Source organism: Myotis yumanensis, unplaced genomic scaffold (assembly GCF_028538775.1).
Source record: "Myotis yumanensis isolate MYYU_CA2020_CCGP unplaced genomic scaffold, mMyoYum1.0.hap1 SCAF_14, whole genome shotgun sequence".
Lineage (NCBI taxonomy): Eukaryota > Metazoa > Chordata > Mammalia > Chiroptera > Vespertilionidae > Myotis > Myotis yumanensis.
In genome coordinates, this window is record NW_027223765.1 from 31,637,675 (window position 1) to 31,657,257 (window position 19,583).

The 19,583-nt window shown below is 50.4% G+C and overlaps 1 protein-coding gene across 1 annotated transcript in view; it reads left to right on the plus strand.

Annotated features, from left to right (window-relative positions):
* The first annotated feature begins 10,714 nt into the window (after positions 1 to 10,714).
* The window catches only part of SPSB4 (splA/ryanodine receptor domain and SOCS box containing 4), a 55,151-nt gene continuing 46,282 nt past the window's right edge, over positions 10,715 to 19,583 (plus strand). Inside the window, exon 1 of the mRNA XM_070391354.1 lies at positions 10,715 to 11,537. Within this exon, the coding sequence (XP_070247455.1) occupies positions 10,844 to 11,537 (694 nt within the window). The 5' untranslated portion in view covers positions 10,715 to 10,843. The remainder of the gene's footprint in view (positions 11,538 to 19,583) is intronic.

Here is a 19,583-nt window from a genome sequence, read left to right on the forward strand (position 1 = left end):
TATCTCCATTCCAGGGAGTAAAGATTATGTAGCTTAACTACCCGCCTGGCACTTAATTAAGGGATGGTATCTCCTCCCTAACCTCAGGGAAAAATCCCCACCTGGGGAAACAACCTTTCTCGGAGAGGTGACCTTGGTTAAAACACATGGTGCTAAGGAGAGCAAACATATTAAGAACAATATGCTATATATGCCAGGTCCCTTGAAACATATGCTGTGCAGATGTTTCTTTCCTGCAGCGACTGTGTCAAGCAGCAAGGATGGACCGGCTTCCGGCAAATAGGTTCGCTTTTCTTTCAGGCATCCGAGTTTTCGGACAACCAGTTATACCAACGGGGCAGAGTGCAGCCTGGGAGAGAAATGAGGGGCTAGACACGAAGATTCGTGTGTTTTCTTCATAGGAGTCTTCCCAAGAGGGTCGCATTATGCAGCACCCTCCCCCACCCCCTCTCCTCCAGCTTTGCTCCAGCCTGAGCCATGCTGGGCCTCCCAGAGACCAGCTGTCCTGCAGACCCATCCACATGTGCCTGGGGTAGCCCTCTGGGCACAGGGGCAGCTGCAGCGTGGACCAGGCCTGCCAGGAAGGTGTATCTCTTTCAAATGACCTTGCAGAGCATGCTGGCCTGCAAACCTCCTTCATCCCATCCTCTGCTCTTGTTGGCTGACAGCCCGAGCTTCCGCCTTGGGGGCTCCTGGCTCACTCACGCGTGGGAGGATTCCCATGGAAACCCCACAAGAAGGAGAGGCCGGGGAAGCCTCATTGATTCAGCTCCAGGAAGACAGGCGTGAGACAGTCGCACCTGGACCTGGACAGATGGCTCTCTTTGTGAGCTCCTGGGAAGAAAGGGCTTGCCCAGCCAGTTGCAGGGTGAGCTCTGTGCCTGCGTCTAGAGGGGGAACGCTAATGGACGCCTGTGAATAAAACCTGGGGGTTCTTAAGCTCATTCATCATTGGCAGGTTCATTCTGAATGAGCATCTTTTCATAAAACAGCTCTTCTGCTTAATATTTGTACTAAGAAAATCTTTAAAAACCCCAGTCTACGTAGGCATCATTGTCTCTTTACAAAGGTACGTAGGCGAAAATGAGGAATGAAGACGGGGCTCCCGGAGCTCTGTGCTCCCAGTTCATGTCTCGGCGGAGTGCTTTCTAAGGCAGCAGGTGGCTTTTATTCATTCGTTCAGGCCTGTGCACTGTGCAGACGGTCACCCACCACTCTCCCTGGGCCAGAGCCACGCCGAGTCCTGGGGACTCCACTGAGAAGACCCAGCCCCGCTGTGTGTTCCCCCGGCGGGTGGGAGGGAGACAGCTAAGAAGACATCACGGCCCCTTGTGATTCATCTGTGATGGAGACAGGTACAGGGTTCTGAGAACAGGGGGAGGCCTTGATACCCCAGGCAAATGAATTACCCAGATGTGTGCAGTGTGGGGGTGAGCAGGGAGAGAGAAAAGGAACAATGGCAGCAGCATGTCAGGGCATGTGGGTGGGCAGATGGTGAAGAGGTTCACGGAGGAAGATGGGCTGGGGGAGCACAGGGGAGCGTTTGGGGAGGGTTAGGGTCAGGAGTCTGCACTTGATCCGGGAAGCGGTGGAGAGACGGGAGGATCTCAAGCAGGGAGTGTGATTAGATCGGCTTCGCGTTGTACAAGTGCTGGAGCATGTGTTTGAAAGCAGTATGCAGTCTATTAGAGGAATTCAAGTGGTATTAACCTGCACTGCTTTTTACAGTCCTTGTCATTCATTATTCAGACCTGTAACTGGGTCCGGCCCCTTCGGAGTCAGCTCTCCCTCGAGGGAAGTGATAGGGTCTCAGCCTTTCCTGTGGCCGCAGACCCGCGGAGGCAGCATTGCTCTGCTTAAAAGAAGGAATGAAACCCACAGCCACCCACCACCCCAGCAAGTCTGAAGCCAAAGGCCGCACTGAGGGGAGGGCATTACACCCCATCATTACCAGTTCCTGCAGCAGTCATGTCGCCTGGCAAACCCCCTGCCTGGGCGAGCCCAGCCAGACAGGCCTCCCAGAAGGGGGTCCCGAGTCCTCGGCCTCTGAAGACTGAGTGTCACATTGTGCAAGCAGCTGAGGCTTCTGAAGCATTGCGACATCAATGCTTCGTGTCTCCTCATGTCCCTGTTGAACTGCAACACCCGCCAGGGGCCTGGGAAGGGCCATGGGCAATCTGAGTTTTTGTGTTCTTGCTCTGCCATCATTGAAGTCCTGGGACAGATCCTTCCGGATAATGTCACTAAGCATCAGCATCCCCCTCCAAGCGGGGCGAGGACAGTGAGTTTGGTTTGGGAGGAATGTGAGGGAGGCGCCTTAGGCATTGCTCAGTGTGCCCTGGGCTCCCTGGGCTCAGAGATAATGTGATTTCTATCAGGAAGTTAACTCTCTTGTATCTGCTGTGTCTGATCCTGGCCCCGGGACACGAGCTGTGGTGGAGACCAAGAGAAATGTGACAAGCGCCCACTCCCTCTGGCTGGAGAGAGAGGGCAGGGATTGAGCCTGACTTGGCCACTACTGTGTCCCTAGCTCTTAGCACAGTGATGGTGAACCTTTTGAGCTCCGCGTGTCAGCATTTTGAAAAACCCTAACTTAACTCTGGTGCCGTGTCACATATAGAAATTTTTTGACATTTGCAACCATAGTAAAACAAAGATTTATATTTTTGATATTTATTTTATATATTTAAATGCCACTTAACAAAGAAAAATCAACCCAAAAAATGAGTTCGCGTGTCACCTCTGACATGTGTGTCATAGGTTCGCCATCACTGTCGTAGCAGCACAGAGCCTGGCACGTGGCAGGCATTCACTGAGTGTCTTTTGAACAAACAGAGGAGGACTGGAAGCAGGAAGGGTGCACAGTGGTGCCTAACAAAGGGGCGGACTGGCTACAGCCGTGAGTCAGCTGCCCAGAGGCTGTGTCAGTGGCAGAACTGGGCCCGGTGTCCCCAACTGGAGACTAAAGAGAGCAGACAACGAGACCTCCCTGAAGCCCAGCGTCGCTTCTCCACACCCACACGTGTGCTCGGCCCTGTCTTCAAAGTACTGAGCCTGTGTCTGCTCGAGGGGAGCGAGGAAGCCCAGGTGAAGACTTCCTGTCCTCAGAGAAGTGCCCCTCCAGGTAGAAAAATGCAGATGAGCAGCCTGGCTGGCCCAGTGCACAGGGTGTGGGGCAGGCACCTGGAGGCCTAGTGGAATGAGGCAGGCCTCTTGGAGGAGGTGGGGCTCTCAGGCAGGACAGGGGAGAGGAGGAAGGATGGACTCAGGGCCCCACACACCTGGACAAAGACATGAAGACTTACCTGTGACTTACCCAGGTTAGGAGTTGGGACTCTGTGGCTTCCTGTCTTCTAGCTCCAGCCTTGGCCCTGTCTCCAGCTGGTCATTCTGTTTCTTTTTTTATTTTCTTTTTTTTAAAATTAACTTCAGAGAGGAAGGGAGAGGCAGAGATAGAAATATCGATGATGTGAGAGAATCATTGATTGGCTGCCTCCTGCGCACCCCACACTGGGGATCGAGCCCGCAACCCGGGCATGCGCCCTGACCGGGAATCGAACTGTGACCTCCTGGTTCATAGGCCAACGCTCAAGCACTGAGCCATGCCGGCTGGGCTGGTCATTCTGTTTCTTGATTCTGATCCTGACTGTTGCCCTTGACAGGTTCTTTGGTAGTTGAATCCTGGCGCACACCCATAGTTATTTCTTCAGGATGCGTTCAGATGGAGAGAGGGCAATGTTGGAGGACGCACACAGTTGAAAGCAGCACTTAACATTCCCTGGGTGCCTCTTGGGTGCCCTGTGCCATTCCAGACTTCACAGATGCCAACCCTGATCCTTGCAAAGGCAGGCGAGGCTAGCACATGGTTAGCCACACTTTTCAGATGCGTCCCAGAGAGGTTAACTCCTTGCCCAGGCCCAGTGGACAGACAGGAATTCAACCCCTGCCTGCCCTTCCTTATATTGTGATGTCACTAGTTTTCCTTAGTGGACATGAACACTCCGTCCTGGTCCCTGTCTGGGGGGGAGGGGGACAGCAAAGGGGCTGTCTGTTATATGTCCACCTGGCCATGTGCCCCGTGTGGGCAGCCTTCAGGATCCCCGCCTGCCACTGATGGTGGCAGAGGCGTTGAGGCCCTGAGGCTGCAGCCAGGAGGGAGGGCACCTTGCCCTCGATGACCCCGCATGGGTCTCCTCTGAAGCTGCTGCCTGGCTGCTGCTTTCACACACCTTCAGGTCGTCTCTTCCACAGCAACAGAGCTGGCATGGCCGGGGACCTTTCCCTTAGGAATGTCCTGTGTGGGCACCATGGAGAGGCTCTGTTCCAACAGCGCGGAGGAGGATGGTAGAGCGCAGGCTCGTCCTACTGTGGCCCTGGGGTCCATCCCCGCCCTGCCACTCACTGGGAACCTCTCCCTGGGAGTCTGTTTCCTCTTTTGAATAAAGGGGTACATGCCTCGTAGTTCCTGTGAAGCAGCTGTCACGCCGCCTGGCACAGAGTGAGTACGTATATTTAAGGTTAGCGATGGAGAAAGCTCGGAGGAGTAGAGGCAGTGGGGACTTTGGGTTCGGGCTTCCTAGGGTGGGAGCAGCCCTGCTGGCTTTTGCCTGTGTGACTTTGGTCAGGCTGCTTCCTCTTGGAGCCTAGTTCCCTGGTCTGTTAGAATTCCAGCAGAGGTGCCTTCAAGTGAATTACAAAAGTGGCAGATTCCAAGCCCCCTGACCTCCCAGTCAGATGCCCTTGGGCAGTCTGTGCAAACTTCCGGAGAGTGTGAGTGTGCTGGGTGAGTGTGCTGGTTCAACCGATGGAGTCTCCACTACACGCCCTGTGCCTCTCACATGTTATCTTTTTTTTTTTTTAAATCCTCACCCGAGGATATTTTTCCATTGATTTTTAGAGAGAGTGGAAGAGAGAGGGAAAGACAGAGAGAAATATCTATGTGAAAGAAATTGATGTTGGTTGCCTCCTGCATGAGCCCTGACCAGAGCCAGGACCAGGGAGGAGCCTGCAACCCAGGTACATGCCCTTGACCAGAATCAAACCCGGGACCCTTCAGTCCGCAGGCCGATGTTCTATCCACTGAGCCAAACTGGCTAGGGCTCACATGTTATCTTATTTCTCATAACCTGGATGAGTCTCAAGGGCTGGATGAAACCCTTTGGGTTAAATACCCCTCTCCCTCTCCCTTTCTTCTCTCCTCCCTCTTACTCCTTCGCCCCTCCCTCTCCCTCCAAAGTAATGAATGGTAGCAAACTGGACACAGCACCTTGTTTGTTTGACTTCATCTATCCATATCAGTACCTTCTTTTCTCCAGCTGCATAGTTTTCTCTTATATGGATTTGCCGTAATTTATAGTCTTATCATTTACAGTCTTCAATGCAATAAAAGCAGAACTTCTTGCATATTTATATATGTGACACATGTAGTAATTTATATATATTTGTATTACATATTATGTATTATACAATACATACATGACATATATTACATATACACATATATACGTATATATGAAGTTTTGCACAGTTGAGAGCATATCTGAATAAATACTGGAAGTGGACTTGCTAGGTCAAGGGTGTGTGCATTTGTAATTCTGAGAGATGGTGTTAATTTGCCGTTCACTGAGGTTACACCATTTAACCTTCAATTTAGCAATGTAGGAACCTGCCTGCTTCTCCAGGAAAGTGTTGTCCAGCTTTTTGATCTTCACTAATACACCAAAAGGGCATTTCATTATAGTTCTGACAGTTTGTTTCTCTTTTATTACGCGTTTGGTAGATAGATCATCTTTTCAAAGAAGCTGTTTGTTTTTTGTGTGTGGACTGTTTGTAGTATCCTGTCACATTTTGTATTTGGGTTGAGCTCTCAGACTCATTTGTAGGAGTTTGTCATATTTATGATTTGTGTTGCACATATCTCCCCATTTTAAAACTACAAACAAGTCTAACTTCTTTTATGGGTGATTTTTGCTATGCCATTTGGTTATTTCACATTTTCATTTCATATTTTACGTATTTGTGTCTTCCGCTCCTCTCTTTTAAATGATTAAGTGGTTTACAAGGTTTATTATTTAGTCATAAAGTCATGCATTTAAAGTATATTTAGTAATATATGAACATGTTAATTATTAAGTTTTAGGTGAGATAACCTGAATAAAGTCCCATGATGCCAATTTTTAAAAAGAAAACTTACTAATATTTTATGGACAAAAAAGGAATAAAATGAAATACATTCAGATACTAACAATGTTTATATCTGGTTAATGAGATAGAGTTGATTTCAAGTTTTTGTACATTTTTTGGGGTATTATCTAAAATTTAGAAATTAATGTTTTTAGTAAATAGACTTTATTTAGACTAGTTTTAGATTGATAGAAAAACTAAGTAGATGGTACAGAGAGTTCCATATACTCACACCCAGTGTCCCCTATTATTAACATCTTACATTAGTGTGCTACATTTATCACAGCTAATGAACCAATATTGATTATTGTTATTAACTAAAGGCCATACTTCATTCAGATTTCCTTAGTTTTTACCTAATGTCCTTTTTTGTTCCAGGATCTTATCCAGGACATCACATCATATTTGGTTGTTATGTCTCCTTAGGCTCCTCTTGGCTGTGGCTGTCTTTAATGGCCTTGACAGTTTGGAGGAGGACTAGTGGTGGGGGTATTCTGATGGAAGTTGTCCTATGTTTTTCTCATGATTAGGCTCGGGTTTGTAGGAGGACAACCATAGAGGTAATGTGTTATTTCATTACATCCTATCAAGGGTACATATTAGCAACATGATAGATTAACATAATAGAAATAGTATAATAATAATATGATAACATAATATAGGCTAAGTGAGTAGATTAAGTGGTTTATATGTTTTATTGGTTTGGTTTTTGTGGTACTGTATTTTTTCCCCCCAAAGAACCAGTGCTCAGATTGTTTGATTAGTTCTATTTTTTTCTATCTTATTATGCTTCATTCATGTATTTTTATGCTTTTTTATTTGCTAGTATAAGTAAGACAGACATAATGGCCTTTGAGCAATGATTTGAGTGAGATCCCACAGATTCTAATACATGGAATATTTCTCATTATTCTTAGTCCCTAGGTATTCTGGAATTTCTGTGTGGACCTCTCTTTTTAAAATCTGGGTTGATTAAAAGAGAGTTCGTTTGTTTACAGCCATTTTACTGTTGATACTGTAGTCACATTTAAATTGGCAAAACTGCTCCCATGAGAGACAGGACAGAGCCCTGTCATGCACAGAAAAATAAGGGAAGGTTTTCGTGAAGCTTGAGAAGGGCAACAGTCTGCCAACAGCGCCGAGGGGTGCCCGTGGTAGGAGAGAAGGTGCTCCGGCAATAGGTGGCCTACTTCTGTTGACCCGAGACCACTGCTGCCTCCGAAGGGGAATTTCCTAATACTCCTGGTGAGCCGATCACTTGTAAATAACACAGATACAGAGTAAGGTGACTAAACGAGAGTTTTTAAAAATGTTCATGTGGTAGAGTTTTGTGATCCATAATTTTGTGATTAATTTCTAGTTTTACTTCTATGTTATCAGATTCTGTATTATTTCAGCTTTTTTGGCGAGGTTTTATTTGTGGCCTAAAATATGGGAAATTTTTTTGAAATATGTATCAATTAAAACCATCTTATTAATGATGCAATTTTGTTTTTTTCTGACTTTACCTAATGTGGTCCCTTGATCTGTCATGAGCTAAAAGAGGTGAATTAAAACCACCTGCCTCTACTGTGTATCTGTCTGTTCTTCCTTCTGGTTCCTGTTGCTTTTGCTCTGAATTTTGGTGCTGTTATTTGGTGTGTTGGATCTTCAATTGTGGGTCATATTCGTTATTATTGTAGAGTGTTCTTCTTGGTCTCATTTGAAACCATTTATCCTGAATTTAACTTCACTTGACTATATTAAGGCGATAGTGCCTGTTTAATTTGAGGTAGCAGTTACCTGGTCTATACTTGCCTGGTATATATTTGCTCTTCCTTTATTTTCAAAATTGTCAAATCACTTTGCTTTGGGGATGTCTCTTGTAGGAAGCATACTGTTGAGGGTTTTGTCTTGTTCCCCATTCTTAAGATCCTTTCTTTTTAGTAGTTTTATGTCTTTTTGCTTCCATTGCTTTTTAAAACAAATTCTTTTCATGGTATGGTTTGTTTTATTTTGTATTGTGTTCCTTCTAAGAACTGGAAGGTTTGTATTTTTAGTTCTTCTGGAGGTAGCCTTTAGGACTACATAAAATGCATTAATTTTTGTAAAAGACGGTACTAGTTGTCTACCTTTTGAAAAAGTGATCATAAAATTAGTTTACAAATGTGGTCATGATTTTTATGTGCTTTGTGACAGCTTTTTTTTTCCTGGTGAGTTTTCTTGGTTTGCCATATTTTTTTCTGTTCTTTTCCTTCTTGATTTCTCCTCTAGCATCTTTGACTATATTGTGTGCTGGTCGCTCTTTGAAAGGGGCGAACCTTCTCAGATCAGCATTTTGCAGGGCATGCATGTAGAGGAGGTTCGTGGGAGCATTCTAGGCCAGCAGGGTCGCTCTCAGGTTCATGGTAAATGTTCACTGGACGGTGGCAGTGATTTCTTTTAGCTTCTACCCAGACAGCAGAGACCTGCAGCTGTAGCCTTCCCCCAATGCAGACCCCTCTCCCGCTCTGCCTCACCAACACACTGCTCCCTGTGAAGATGGCTGGTCCGTGGTTTTCTGTGTTAGCCCTGTGCTCCTCTTTTCTCCTCAATCCCCCTGCCTCACACCGACCTTCCTATGAGACCCCACCCCATCCTCAGGTGGTTGCCTTATGTTCACGTCCATGTTCCTGGGTGACCTGGGTGTCACAGGCAGCTCCCGTTGCCAGGCCACAAGCCCTGTTCCCATTTTTCCTGGTTAGGAATCCTTGTTTTGTTTTGTTTTGTTTTGTTTTGTTTTGTTTTGTTTTGGGAGTACAAGCAAGAGAGATCAGGCAGCTCTATCCGAGCGTTGCCGCCACAGGTGGCTTGTGTAGGTGCTTTCTCACACCCCCTTTGATCCTCACTGCTTCTGGCAGCTCTTCACTGCTTTTGGCAGCCTCTCCTTAGAAGCTGTGGCTCGGGTTACAAGTGTGCTCTAGTTTTGCCGAAGATAGAATTTGCATTTCTGTGTTGCTTTCTCTCTTACCGTGGGTGATCTGGGATATCAAAAGGCGTACCTTTATCCTGCTAACTTAAAACTGTCTGGGGTTGTGAATTTTCCTTGCTATGTGTTCTGGTATCCCTCCAGATTCAACGTTAGCCAGAGCTCTCTGGATGGCGTGGGCACGAACTGAAGCTGGGGTCTAACCATAGAAAGGAAAGGAAACGGGGGTTGAGAATAAAGTAGGAGGGTAAAAGAGAAATGTGCAGCATCTCTGCCTGTCTGTGTGGCAGCAGGCTTCCCTCCCTCTCCACCTGCACTCTGGCTGGGAGTCGTGCCACTGTGGGTGGGAGGCCACGGCCCGCCGGAGCAAGGGATGGAAAACACCTGTCTCCTGGTCTGTCTCCGTGGAAGATTTTCTGAGCCCAGCCACTCTCAGGCCAGGGTGGGGAGGGCACAGGGCTCAGTTCCCTATCTCATCTCACACCAGGCGCCCTGGATCTGGCTGGTCTCCTAGTGATGGTGGCCAAGTCCTCCTCTCTGAACACTAGGATCCTGCCTCACAGGAGGTTTCCCGGAGTGAATGCTGTGGACAGTGTTTACACGCCCAAAGAAAGAGCTTGCCCCTCCAAAGGGAAACCATTCATGTGGGATGCCCAGTGGATAGACCCAGCGAGGAAAGCCTGCCCACAGGCCAGCCCTTTACATGATTGTCTCTCAGATTCCCATGCCACCTGCGGGGAAGTGTTTTATCTCCATTTTACAGTTGAGGAAACTGGAGTCTCAGAGAGATGGAGAGAGGGATTTGGATGCAGTTCTGTTTGGTTCCAGAGCCTGGACACCAGCTCCCTTATCCCCCTGCTTCCTGCTCATCTTGCCATGGAGACCCCACCCCATCCTCAGACGGTTGCCTTGTATCCATCTCCATGTCCCTGGGTGATGGTGCTGGATCCTCACTCCATATCTCACTTCTCAATACTGACTGCACTTTAGATGCTGTGTAAGCTCCCCAGGGCTGCCAGGGAAAGGAGATGAGGGGCCATAGCCTCTGTGTCTCCGGCCCCCATGTCTTAGGCAGCTGTGCCCCCGGCCTTGGCACGGGGCGTGTCCTCTGGAATCAAATGCCACCTGGGCTCCTCTCCAGCCTCTGTGATCTTGGACAAGTCACTTAACTTCTCTGGGTTTAGTCCATATTTCTCAAAGAAAATGATCTAGGATTGCTCCATGTACAGGCCATGGATGCTGAAGCCAGGTGCCTCTGTTTGAGTCTTGGCTCAGCCCCTTATTAGCTGTAGGGCTTTGGTTAATTGCGTATCCTGTCTCTTTTAGCTTTCTCATCTATAATTTGGGAGTCGTGTATATGTCATGGGGAGGCTTAAGGATTATATAAGCTAATAATACATGTAAATCATTTAGAACAGTGTCTGGCATATGGCAAGTATTAGGTAAGTGCCAGATACATTAATTCATTATTATGAAGGCATGGTAAGGGCTCAGCCAAGGCATGGGCATACATGGCGTCGCTGCCACTGCTATAACCTGTGCCCTTTCCTTCCTTCCAGGAGCTTGGGCCCCTGCCCCAGCCCGGCAGAGGCTGTGGAGGTAGACCGTCCGGCAGCCTGGTCCCCAGGCCCCTGGCCCGTCCCTGGCAGCGGGGAGTGGCAGCTCCCACGAGGTAGCAGAGGCCTGAGCCGGGGCCCCTCCCGGGAGTGCACCATGGGCCAGAAGCTGTCGGGGAGCCTCAAGTCGGTGGAGGTTCGCGAGCCGGCGCTGCGGCCGGCCAAGCGGGAGCTGCGCGGAGCAGAGCCCGAGCGGCCGACGCGGCTGGACCAGCTGCTGGACATGCCCGCGGCGGGGCCGGCGGTGCAGCTGCGCCACGCGTGGAACCCCGAGGACCGCTCGCTCAACGTCTTCGTCAAGGACGACGACCGGCTCACCTTCCACCGGCACCCGGTGGCCCAGAGCACCGACGGCATCCGCGGCAAGGTGGGCCACGCCCGCGGGCTGCACGCCTGGCAGATCCACTGGCCGGTGCGCCAGCGGGGCACCCACGCGGTGGTGGGCGTCGCCACGGCCCGGGCGCCCCTGCACTCGGTGGGCTACACGGCGCTGGTGGGCAGCGATGCCGAGTCGTGGGGCTGGGACCTGGGCCGCAGTCGCCTCTACCACGATGGCAAGAACCGGCCCGGCGTGGCCTACCCCGCCTTCCTGGAGCCCGAGGAGGCCTTCGCGCTGCCGGACTCGCTGCTCGTGGTGCTGGACATGGACGAGGGCACGCTCAGCTTCGTCGTGGACGGCCAGTACCTGGGCGTGGCCTTCCGTGGCCTCAAGGGCAAGAAGCTGTACCCGGTGGTGAGTGCCGTGTGGGGCCACTGTGAAGTCACCATGCGCTACATCAACGGCCTTGACCGTAAGTGCATGCGGAGTCGGCCTGGCTCCCGGGGGGTCGGCGAGGGAGGCTGGACGCAGGTGAGGCCCTGCCCTCCATCCGCACTTGGGGCGCCCCTGCCGTGTGTAGAGTGTGATGAGAACGTGGACTCTGGGGACGCGCTCTTGGGTTTGATTCTCAACTCCCCTTTGCTGGCTTAGTGACCTTGCGCTGTGCCTGGGTCTCCCCAATGTTAGGGATTATGGCCGGGGCTGCGTTGAAGATCAAATGAGATAATACTATGTGTGAGTAATTACCAGAGTGACTGGCACCTAGTAAGGGCTCTGAGTGTGGATGCTGACTTTGAATCCTCCCGCCCGTATAAAGGTTATGCAAAATGAGGTCCCCTGTGTGCCCAGCCTCCTGCTCACAGCAGGAGAGTGGCCAGGAGAAGGCACAGTCCCTGTACGTAAGTGCCGTGCTCGGAAGTTACTGATAAATAATAAGTAATGATCACAACTATCATTTATTGACGGGGCTAAACACCCCACTTCCGGCTCTTCTGAGTGACTTGTCTGTTACAGGGGGCAGCGGCCTCTCCTCTCTGGCTGATCATCGCCTCGATGGGAATGAGAGCTGCACGTTGGGGAATCTTCTGGTTTTTTTCAAGGGGACCCAGAAATCTAGATTTTGTGTGAGCTATCCCAATTTTAAAGTTGGTCGCTGCTGAAATCAGCCTGTGGGCCAACGAAACACCCTTGCAGGCTGCAGACAAGACCGTAGGCTGCTGGGTTTGACCCCTAACAGTTCTAAGGTCTCCCTGCACTGAACATGCACAGTCCTCCTGCGAGGCGGCAATGACAAAAGTGGTCAGTGGTTTTAGGATGGAGTCACTCCTGGAGGCAGGGTGGCCTCTGGACAGAGGGGCACATGAATGTCTATCCATAACAATGGCAGGACCTTGTGGGCGCACACACGCCTTGTCCAAACAGAGGTCCTGCCACACCCCTGATAAAGCTCCCAGAGGTGGGTGCTGAAAGCCAGCATTTCAGTTTATTCGTTTTAAGTGAGAGCCTTATTGTCCCCATTTTAGAGATGAGAAAACTGAAGAGTGAGGCTACAGAGAGCTAGTACCAGGTCTCCCCGGGTGTGTCAGCCTCTGAAGCCCACTCTTTTTTTCATGCTTCCCCCATAAGTTGAGGGACTAAGGGTAACACTCAAGAAAAGTCAAGAACAAGGTTTTACTCAAGTACGATTTATACTTACGTGCAGGGTGGTTGGCTTTTCAAGGGTGGCAGGCCAACAGACATGGCTGGTATGCTCAGCTCTCTGGTGACATAATCGGTGACATTTTTGCTCATGTTTTATTTTTCTAGTTGCTGGACTAAGATTGCCGTTGAATGGCACAGTGTTGTTCTGTTTGCTCTGATTAACTGGTTAAACCTAGGAGCAGATGAGTCTGTTCTAGGAAGGCTAGTTTAGTCAACCCAGTGCCTGTGGAGAATGTCTGGACATGGTGACCAGGCAAACCTCAGTGCTGAGAAACCCAACACCAACAACACTCGTTTAAAATCAGAATCGGAACTTTTACTTGCCAGAATTGATCCCTGGACTAGACAGGTGGGCTTGGTGTATGGCTCTTGAGTCTGATCTGCCTTATTTCCAACTGCATCCTTAACTCTCAGTGCTTTTGTGTCTTTGGTGAGTCAGTCACACTAATGCCTTGTGACTCATTTTACTCATCTGTAAATTGGGACAGTATCAGATCCTTTTCATAGCTACTGTGAGATCTGGTGTGGGGGCACCAATAATATGGTAGCTGGGATTAAAGGCTGACATTGATACCCTGTGGGAGCTACCTGAGCCAACAGTTGGGCCCCCGAGGTGGGCTTCCTCCTGGGCATTGATTCACACTTGGGTATCATCTGGTGCTTGGTTTTCAGGTTCAAAGCTAAGGTGCTAGCAAGGTTGCAGCCAGTGGCTCTCCCACGCATGATAGGATTGGAGCAATCTAGCCATGGCGTCCTCCTGGGTGTGCTGCTGGGGGTGGGGAAAGAACAGTTGTGTTTGGGGCATTTTGAATTCCTGGATCCTTCAGGTGGCTAAAGGAACTTGAGACTGAAATTTGGAGTGTTCCGTCCTCTGCACTGGCAGTGATTTTTTTCAGGGTGGCTGAAGCTGGAATGTTCATCCAGGACTCCAGGGGAGTCCAGGATGTCATGGGATGCGAGCCTATGGCATCTCCCATTCGGTGACAGGATTGCCTTGTCTGCTGTGCCACTGGCCTGCTCCCCCGATAGGAGTCATGTTCTCTGTCTCAGACAGGGTAGGCCTGCAGAAAGGGGGAGCTCAGCTTCTCTGGGCTTCTAAAGGCCCATGGTCAGTGGGACAAGACCTGAGTATAGGATGGGCCATAGTACAGCTGCAGTGGAGTCTGGCAGGAACTACTTGGGAAGGGTCTCTGTGATGCCTATAGCTGGTAACCTGGGCTGACGTCCACCAGTGGGTCCCTGGGCACTGGGAAGGGTTTGGCCCTAGGGAGTCTCTGGGCAGGGAAGGTGACCCAAGGTGGGATTCTGTGCATGAGAATTCCGAGCCCACAGTGGTCGTGGGATGTTGGTGGGTCCCCAAACTCAGACCCTTCTGGGATGTGGCCGCAGTTAGAGACAGGCTCCAGAGCAGAAAGGTGGGGCTGCTCTCTGGGGTTGTTTCCCCACAAGATCATGGGGCAGAACTCTGCCCAGGGCCCTCACAGACCCCAGCACCCACCAGGAGGCCATGGACAATGATGACCTCCTCTCTCTGAACCCATTGTTCTCCTTTGTAAAACGGGTACGACAAAGCTCGCCCAGCACAGAGCAGGCGCACAGCGATTGGTGCTCACTGCTTTGATTAACTAAGTGAGCTGGGCCGGGTCCTGGGGTTCACTTATGGATTAAAACAGAAATGGCCTTAATAGAGGCTTCTCCTCTAATGTGATTAAAGTCAGCTATACCATTTTCTCAAATTTTGAATATTTATGACGGTAAAAGCAAGACTTAGAAAGTGCTAACTGCATTTGACTCTGAAGCATGTGTTTGTTGAGGGAAGAGCTCCGGAAGTGCTCTTTCCGTTGCAAATGCAGTTCTTCAGCTATGCCCTGGAGCAAACCGCTCAGCATCTGGGGTTTGCTCCAAAGAGCTGCAGGCCTCCTGGGCCTCTGCTACCTGAGTGAGCTGAGACACGGCCAGGCTAATGGGCAAGCTGTCTCCAGGTGACGGGGCCCGGGGCCCAAATAATAACAACAGCAATAACTGATACTTAAACAATAACAGCAAAAACTAATATAGTGCTTAGTCTGTGCTGGACTGTATTCTAAGCACTTTACAAATTCTAACTCCATCCTTGTAACGACTCTGTGAGCTAATACCTGTGTTATCATCTTTATTTTATGATGAAGAATTGAGGCACAGAGAGCTTGAGTAAGCTGTTCAAGGTCACACAGCTAGTAATTGGGGGAAGCAGGATGCACATTGGCAGACTGGTCCAATGGGTCCCTTGTGGAACTGTCTGCAGACAAGGCAGAAAGAGAACGGACAGAAGAAGGTGCTTCCCCCATCCCGGTGCCGCAAAGGGCGGGACCATTTCCTCTAGCTGTGAGTTTCGGGGAGGTCCTGAGATGCTGTCCCTGTGTTTCCCCCTCCCTCCCAGCACTCAAAGCTCTTGGCTCAGCACAGAGCTCCTCTGGGTGTTCTAAACAGCCAGTTGCATGAAGGCGGCCCAGCAGTGGCCATGAATCAGGCATGCTTTGATTGCTGACGGGATAATGTCGCTGAAAATGTCCCAATTGCTATGAGGTTTGGCCCCTGGATGGGCCAGGCCTTTGAATCAGCTCTGGGCTGGTTTCAAGAATTGCTCCTGGGCTCATGCTCCTGGCTCCTTCTCCATGCTGGCTGCCAGGAGGGCTGACAGACCGGCTTTGTCTCCTGTCTTGGAGTTCTTGGGTGGTGAGTGGTATGTGAGTGACACAGGAAGTGGAGAGGAGCCACAGGCGGAGACAAGCAGGCGTGGAGTCCTGAGCAGCTTTGACTTGGGGGGTCATAATAATTATACCTTTTAAAAGATGCCACCCATGCTCTGTACCTTGGGCCAAGTGTTGCACTCATTTTATTCTGTGTGTGTGCGTGTGTGTGTGTGTGTGTCACACAATAAACCTAGAGGCAAGGTGACTGTTATCATCCCCATTTTATAAAAGGAAACTGATTCTTGGAAGGTGAAGAATTTGCCCAAAGCCACACAGCTAGCAAGTGGCAGAGCTGTACTTAAACCCAGGTCATAACCGCTCCCGTGCCCGGCCCCGTGGCCTGGGCCAGCCCTCTTCCATTCTGCCCACAGAGCAGGTGCTGGTGTCCTGGGCTGACTTTCTGAGGGTGGAGAGTGGGAACCGTAGGATCTCAGGCCTAAGTGGCAGAGAGACTTGTCTGCCTGCATTGAGCCGGGGAAATTGTATTTCCAGACGTAGTTCCTAGATGGTTTAATTGATCTGCCAACAACTATTTATTGGCGCAATGGCTCAGAAGAGGAGGCTGGCGGCCAGCCAAGGTTCCCGGTATTGACGAAGGCCAGAGAGAGCTTTCTACCACGATGACCACAAGGACACCATGCCCTCGCCAGAGCGTCCCTCCCAGTCTGCGCTGAACTCCTGACCTTCCTGCTCAACTCCCCTGTGTCTCCTGGGTGGCGCGGTCCTCACAGCCTTGCCGACATCTGGTCTCAGCTCCTCTTCCCTCCTAACCAGGTCCAGGCCTGGTCTCCCCCTCACTCCCTGCCCTATGATTCTGCCCTGGATCCAGCTCGCCCCCCAGCCCTCAGCCCGGGCTCTGTCCCCTGCACCCTCAATTCAGCACTGAGTTCTCCCCCTGTTCGCCCCATTCCCTCCCTCTCCATGTGGGTCTGCCTTCTTTCCCCGGATGGCGATGAAGTTGCTTGGGGCACGGAGGGTGACTCAGGAGGCACATGTGGGGAAGTGGACAGGGAGGGATTTAAAAATAGGATGCATTTACTTCTCAAAGGTAAACTGCGTGCATGGCAGCAAATTTAAACACTACCAAAGGGTAGCTAGTGAAATACCCCCACAACCCCCTTAGCTCCCCAGCTCCTCTCCCTGCTGGCAACCACTGTTAGCAGTTTCTCGTGTGTCCTTCCAGAATTTTATGACAGACATTTTACACACGTGTGATCATCCTGCAAACATTGCTCTGCCCCTCATTTCCCCTCTTCATCTATCCCGGTGATTGTTTAATATGATTAACATAGAGCTGCTTCGTTCTTTGTTAACAGCTACAGGGGTGTCCATGTTATGGCTGTATCGTAATTTAATTATTCCAACCCTTATTTTTGGAGACTAGACAGTTTCCAGGCTTTGAGAATAAACTCTTGATCTTGATTTGAATTCCATGTCTACCCCCTTCTGCCAAATCAACACCCTGGGGCCTTAGTTTTACCATCTGTGCAATGGGAATAATGACATGTACCTTGCAGAGTTGCTGTGGGTCTTAAAATGGATGCAGAAATGAAGCTTCTCCCGCATGACCAATCGGAGCGTGCCCAGTGCCGAGCTCATCGTGGGCACCCGATGAATGCTTGTGGATGATTCAATTTCTAGTTTAAAATACAGTGGAGTAGCATTGGTTTGTTATTAAGGAGGTTTTAAACACATGGTTGGACTAAGCTCCTTCGAGCTGTGTAACCCAGTCAGTCCTCACGTAAGCTGTATGTCCGCAGAGTGGGACCCCTGTGGCCCTGACTTGCCCAGAGGAGGCCCACACGCAGTGTGATTTGCTGCTGTTATTGCTGTGGCTGAAAGTGGTCGTTCTTTGAAGTGGAGACTGTATCCTTCTTGGCCACCCCCCACAGCAACCCTTGGAACAGAGTACATAGTAGGTGCTCAATAAATGCACATTCATGTACTGGCCTCCCGTCACCTGCACAGCCTTTTTTCCTGCATGGCAGCAGGGCCCGAGCCACAGTTGGCTGGAGTAGAGAGGGCCTGGCTACCAGCTGCTGCCGCCTTGGAAACCTGCCTCCTGAGTGACCCATTCCCACCTTGAATTGTGTGCCATGCTGGGCACACCTGTCCCCATATCCAGGCCAAGCGGACGCCGCACGATGGGCCCTGCAATTCAATTAAGGATGTTGACATTCCAGTACAAAATGACTGGGCTGGTGCCTGATATATAGTAGGTGTTGAAAAAGGTGGGTTTAAAGAATGCCCATTATGACTGATATAGCTCCCATAGATTGGTAAAATTACTTAGTGTTATTAAATGCGGAAACAACTATTGTTATTAAATTTGGGTCCGCGTCGTGAAATCTGAGGGATTTCACACCAGGGAGTATGTTGGTTTGGGAGGTTTTTGACTCTTTAATGGATATGATGGCAATGCCATCGGAGGTTCAAAGGTCACTGTGAATGTGTTACCAATGAGCCGGCAGTGTTTCGCCTTCACTCTGAGCCGTTTTAAAGGCATCCAGCTTAATGTCGGGTTCAAGTGTTTTGTAGCTCCCAGTGGTGATTTGCCTGGTGAGTGTGTCCGCCAGGGTGTTCCAAACAGGCAGTGTCCCCCCAGCTGTACCCATGTGTATCTGGGGGAGGTGAGTGCTGAGCTGGTGGGCCTGAGGGCAGGCTCTGCCTCCGAACAGATGTGTCTAGGCCTGGCTGCGGGCTGTCCGCTACTGGATCTTTGGATGAAAGAGAAGGGGAAAGAGGCTGCCTCTCTCCCGGTTTCAGGGGCTGGCAGGAGGGGGAGGGCCGCAGGCATCGGGGCTGGAACAGATGAGGTTCCTGCAGCCAATGCAAGACCCTCACTTTACAGGTAGGAGCTGAATGGACCACGGAGCTGGGAGAATTTGTCCAAAGTTACCTGCTGATTAAAAAAAAATCCCAGGCCTCCGATCCCCCTTGAAAACACACCTGGTCAGAAACGAGAGAGTGAGAATTCCATGCAGTTTATAGGCCCATCTTGAAGAACCCTGGCACAAATGCTGGAGGACATTGGAGTGCAGAAGGATGGGGAGGGGGGCAGGGGCCTGAAGGGTTTCCTAGGGAGTGGCCTTGGGGCGTGGGCAGGATTTAGATAGGTGCTCCCCCAGCCCCACACACCCACACAAAGACCCTCTTTCTCTTCTCAATGCCTCCCACATGCTCGAGACCATAGAACAATGAGGTTCAGCACCTCAGAGACCATAAGTAACTGATCTCTTCACTTACTACCTGGATGACCTGGGCCCAAGTTTCCTACCTTCTCCTACCTGCAAAGTGAGTATGATGATGGGACTCACCCCTAGACTTGTCACCAGTGCTTCTCAAACCTTAACAAGGCTTGGAGTCAGCTTGAAGCGGGGGTGGGTTGCGGGGGAGGGCGGCGTGTCTTGTGAAGTGCAGACTCTGACTTAGGAAAGCAGGTCCCAGATTCTGCATTTCATCAGTTCCTAGGTGATGCCCATGATGCTGTCCGATGAAGGTGGGCCGAGAACAAGGCCACCACACTCTGGGGTGTCTCGTACTCCCACGTTCCACCCGCCAAACCCCACTCTGATCCTGCAGCCACGTTAACCTGCTCATTCCTCCGCGCCTTGGTCTGTGCTGACCTCTTTATTGGAAGTGGCCTCTTCCCCGTTCGGGCGAGGCCCAGTGTTGCCTAGTCTGGCTCTGCCACTCACCCTCCTGGCTGGCTGCTGCGAGGGTGATTCCCGTGCCTTCTGCATCCACTCCCTTTCCTACCCAGCCCGCTGCCCTCTTGTTCTCATCCTCCCTATGACCACGTGACTCAGTCCCTGTGTCCCGGAACCCAGGTTCTCACAGTTGCCAGCAAGGTCAACACAAGTCAATCCACACCATTATCCATGAATTTCCCACGGGGGCCACTTTGTTTGGGAAGGGATTATCGCAAATAGAAATGGCTCTTTGTTAAATATCATTGATTGAGCGCTTACAAAAGGCCAGACACCGCTCAGGGCTGCGGGCATCGTCTGATTTAAACCTCCACCAGCCAGTGCAAATGCTAGCAAGCTCCCCCTGCTCATGAGCTCACTTAACCCCCGCAGAGG